This window comes from Contarinia nasturtii, unplaced genomic scaffold (genome assembly GCF_009176525.2).
Source record: "Contarinia nasturtii isolate CC-2019 unplaced genomic scaffold, AAFC_CNas_1.1 Cnas_scaffold_3422, whole genome shotgun sequence".
Taxonomy (NCBI): domain Eukaryota; kingdom Metazoa; phylum Arthropoda; class Insecta; order Diptera; family Cecidomyiidae; genus Contarinia; species Contarinia nasturtii.
This window is the reverse complement of record NW_022200722.1, coordinates 1-4,446: the sequence shown is the minus strand read 5'-3', so window position 1 is coordinate 4,446 and position 4,446 is coordinate 1. Positions and strand designations below refer to the sequence as shown.

Genomic DNA, 4,446 nt, shown 5'->3' with positions numbered 1-4,446 from the left:
TGTAAATAAGAAGAAGCAGTGTCTATTTAGCAACTGCATACCGGTGATTGCAATCGAAGAAGAAGAAAAGAATTGAAAAGTTGAGTATTCAATTGTGTGTTAATATGTTTCATTTTCTATTTTTTAACATGTCAAAGGAATGTCGTGTCATTTACGAACAATATTGAATGTTTCATTTCGAGCAATAAGACATGGCACCTAAATGAATTTATTTCATTGAAAATGAACATGGATTGTAAAAGTCATCCATGTTCATTTGAACTTTCATTAAAGTAGATGTAACCGCGATAGAGCCGCTGCCGGTCGTAGCTTTTACAAGAATTGTCAAATGGTTGAGGTTTAAATTTGAAAAATTACACCCACCGAGACTGATCGCATTGAATCACAGATGCACTCATTCATTAGCCAATGCATACAGATTAGTATAATGACCAAACATTACACTGGGCAATTTGTGTTTGCGCCGTGTAAAATCAGCGCGCGATCGTGGCGGCTCACCAAATCTTGTGATAGTGGGAATCGAACTCGAAACTACTGTATTTCCAAAGACCAATGCTCTAACCGCTGAGCCACAGCGAGCTTTACTAACTATAAGAAAAAAGTTGGTATAGTGCAATTGTATTTTATGTGTTCACTTCAAAAAAGACGAAAAGAAGAAAGAAAGAAGAAGAAAAAGAAGAGAGAAGTAAACACATTGTAAATTCATATGGCAACGGACCTGCTTACCATGTATTTCGTTGTTGTAATCGTTCTGAGTGTACCAATGTTTTTATATATTCGAAGTAAAAAAAACAATCTCTCCATCCCATACTTTTGTTCGATTCGTTGTTCGTACAAGTACGCGAATGTTGTTTGATTCGTTCTTTCATTGTTATAACGCTATAGTAGCCTTTTGACGTTTGACTGTCACTACATATTCAATTGGTTTTTTCAATGTTCTCATCTACGATGCTCGATTGCACACAGTTTTGTATATTTCGATTTAATTTGACAACAAATTACGCAGTAATGGTTTAAGTATTGTTTAATTTTTGTTTCTTAATATTTCGATAAGCGAACGAATTATTTATACTATTTTATTTATAACTGTAGCCCTGAAGAAGAATAAAATCAACATTCGAAACGTCGGCATTAACTAAAAACAAAAGTAGTTTGGCTTGAATTGACTGAGATTCCATACAACTTTCATTTAGTACATATTGAACATTTTCATTTATTCAAAAAAACAAATATTATCTAATCTACAATGAAACATTTGTACAACATTTTGATATACTAGGATTTATGGATTTTTAACAAAAACCCCTTCGAATAAGGTTGCATCTGAATTGAGAGCTTGTGTGTACTTTAGAAATGGCATCAATCCTCGCCTCAATTGAAATGGACTTACACGAACTATACATTCTGCTAACATAACGTCACGATAGAAATTGTATAATAAAACTCCTGGAAATCCTATTTTTTTCAAACATTTCATAAATCTTTCATCACAAGTGCAGGCACTTATGGTGAAAAATCCGTGATTCCTGTAGATTCTAACTGCATTATTTGGATCAATCTGCATTTCGTGAGACTCGCCTGGTCCTATTGATAGACCCCATCCGTCATGTTCTCGACAACAGGAATCGAGATTACTGAAATATCCCAGTGCCTTAATGGAATAGTGCACGAATTCCAATAGATTTGACGAAGTTGAGCGACCCTTCATAAAACCGTGTTGTTGAGGAACGATTTTGTTCGACACCATTTTACTGAGCTTCAAATTGATCAAATATTCGAAAAATTTGGCTATCGTTGGCAATTTGGCCAAAAATTGGACCGACGGTGTAACGCTTCCATCTGGTTGGAAAATATCCAGTAGAAAGCGATTCGTTGAAGACTATCGATAGCGGTTAATACAGTAAGGCAGCACAATTTTTGAGTAGAATTGGATGTATTCCATCTGGACCAGCGCCTTTCTTCGAGTTGAGTTGAAGCAGCGCCTCAAAAACGGAGAATTCATTGAGTTTGAATTGATCCACGTTTGAGTTTGTTTGAGATGGAACTTGAGCTGCATTTTGAAAATTAGATGGTTGATTCGCGAAGTTATTTTTGAAAAATTATGCAAACATTTCGGCTTGCTCCTTCCTGTCAACTGATGATTTGTCTCCAAAATTTTGCAATCACAGTCACTATTTTTCTTCGCATTGACCGTACCGAAATTATGCCCGAACTGTCACACTGCTAGCGCCACGACGGAATTCAATGTAATCTACACTAAGTTGCCGCCAAATAGTGAAAAGACTTTTGCTCAGTTGCAACCAACGGACTAGAACTCCATAATTGTCCGTAGAGGCGCTAGCAGTGCTACAGTTTTGCATTTTATACAGTCTCTTATGGAGCATAATTTCTGTGTGGCATTGACAAAGCGCCAGAATGATGATGGATCGGACCTCAACGAAGAAGTCATTTTGTCAACGTAAGTGTTATAGAACTCAGTGTTTAGTTTGGTGAACTCGTCGAGCGCTAGAAGATAGTTGGAATTTACACCGGTTACTTTTTATATTTATTTTTATTTATTTCTATTTTTTTATAATTATTTTTATTTTGTATATTTAGTTAATAATAGTTAATAAGGAAGAAAATTAACTGAAGTTTCATATAGAAATGATGAAAAAACTAAACGATATTTTTTTTAAATTAAAACCTAACCATCTGATTGGTACAGTATTATTCATTTGTATTTGCCACGATAAGATTTTTCACCTTGTTTGTGAAGTATTTTCTTACTGAAGATGTTATATAAATCTTTTGATTATAGTTCTCAAAATTAATACTGTCGAAATGGGCAAAACGTAAATAAGTTAGAGAATGTATGTCATCAAATGAATATCCGCCTACTGCGAGATCAATTTGGTTTTCTTCCGCTTCCAATATCATTTGCTCAGCTTTTCTATCGTCTATAGTTGGTATGAATAAAAATTTAATCGATGGATATTTTGTTTTTATTTTAACAACACTTATTGATTGTAATTGTATGGGATTGTTACTCAAAGATAAAGTTTCCAAATTATTAAAGGATCCTTCAAGTAGCAGACTAGTAATGCAGTTACCGCTCAGACCCAAAATAAATAATGTATTGTCTGGTTCAACGAATATTTGAGATATTTGATTATTATTTAGAAAGGCCTCTTCCACATTTGATGGTATAAAAACTCTAGTCTGGGACACATTGGCTATGTTCAATACCTTCAGCGAATCCGGATGTCTTATATCTATGCTGCCTAACTTTGGATTATTATCAGCAGAAAAAACTTCTAAATAGTCCAACATTTGAAATATTTCAGATGGAATAGTTTTTAAATCATTATTGCTTAAATCCAAAACGCCAATCAACATGTTATATCGAAATAAGTCTATATCAATTATCTGGATTCGATTCGTATTCAAATTCAAATTTTCTAATTTTTTTAACGGTTTAAAAACATTTTTATCTAAATAAGTTATTTGATTTGATGATAGATCCAAATATCGCAACGATTTTAAGCCGATGAATGCGTCGGATGCTATTTCCTTGATTTTGTTATTATGAAGCAACAGTTGATTCAGCTGTTTACAAAAGAACAGAAAACCATTTGTCAATTTTCTCAAACTATTGAAATCGGCGTCAATCCATTGTAATCTTTTCCATTGACATATTGACATTCCATCGATTGATGTTAAACTATTATTTCGAATTCTGAGAAATTCCACGTTCGGCGTTTTTTCTAAAAATGATCTGGGCACTGTACTATTTTTGCATATGATTTGCAATTCAGTAATTGGATCAGAACCTCTTATCCAAGGACTTGGAGCGCAAGATTCATTTGTATATTGTAAATCATCTGCTTGTATCGTACACGGCATGTAAAAATTCACATATCTATCCACAAATCTATGTAAGTATGTATGAAATGATGGCAAAAGCGAATAACATATCACTGTCAATAGCAATAATCGCCTAAAATTGAGTAATAGATAAAAAAAATTAACGGTAAATTTACTAATTATAGCAATGGAATGGCAAATAATTATTATAATTAATTACATTTTGATCGATTTACTTCACCACTTGATCACTTCTCAAACTTATTCACGTAAATGCAAGAATATTCAGTGTACGTTTAGCTGCCGAAAGATGACAATTCACACACAACCTTTCTTTGTTGGTTACAAAAACCGAATGAACATTTCAGCTTAGATACATTGTCTTACCATTTATGGACACGGACAGAAAATAAAATTCACATTCCTGACATGCCCAAGAAGATTAAAAATTTGGAACCGGACACAAAAAATATAAAGTAGAAAAACTGGTTTGAATAGAAAATGCATTAATGCATTTGCCTAGGCATTTACATTATTCCTTCCCCGTTGAAAGTTGTTCTAAACGTGTATCTGTAGTTGAGTTTGAAGTTAATGTGTGAA

General features: G+C 33.6%; 1 protein-coding gene across 2 annotated transcripts; it reads right to left on the bottom strand.

The window, feature by feature from the left end:
- Positions 1–2,410: 2,410 nt before the first annotated feature.
- On the bottom strand, positions 2,411–4,181 carry LOC116350056 (leucine-rich repeat transmembrane neuronal protein 4-like). 2 transcript variants are annotated; one of them, XM_031781781.1, is made up of 3 exons: positions 4,067–4,181; positions 2,746–3,979; positions 2,453–2,505 (listed from the first exon to the last, which is right to left on the bottom strand). In XM_031781781.1, coding segments are annotated over exons 1-3 (1,260 nt in total). In that variant the 5' UTR covers positions 4,069–4,181; the 3' UTR covers positions 2,453–2,481. The 2 variants fall into 2 exon arrangements, with proteins under 2 accessions (XP_031637640.1, XP_031637641.1); XM_031781780.1 differs by having other exon boundaries at positions 2,411–3,979.
- Between the last annotated feature and the right edge of the window lie 265 nt (positions 4,182–4,446).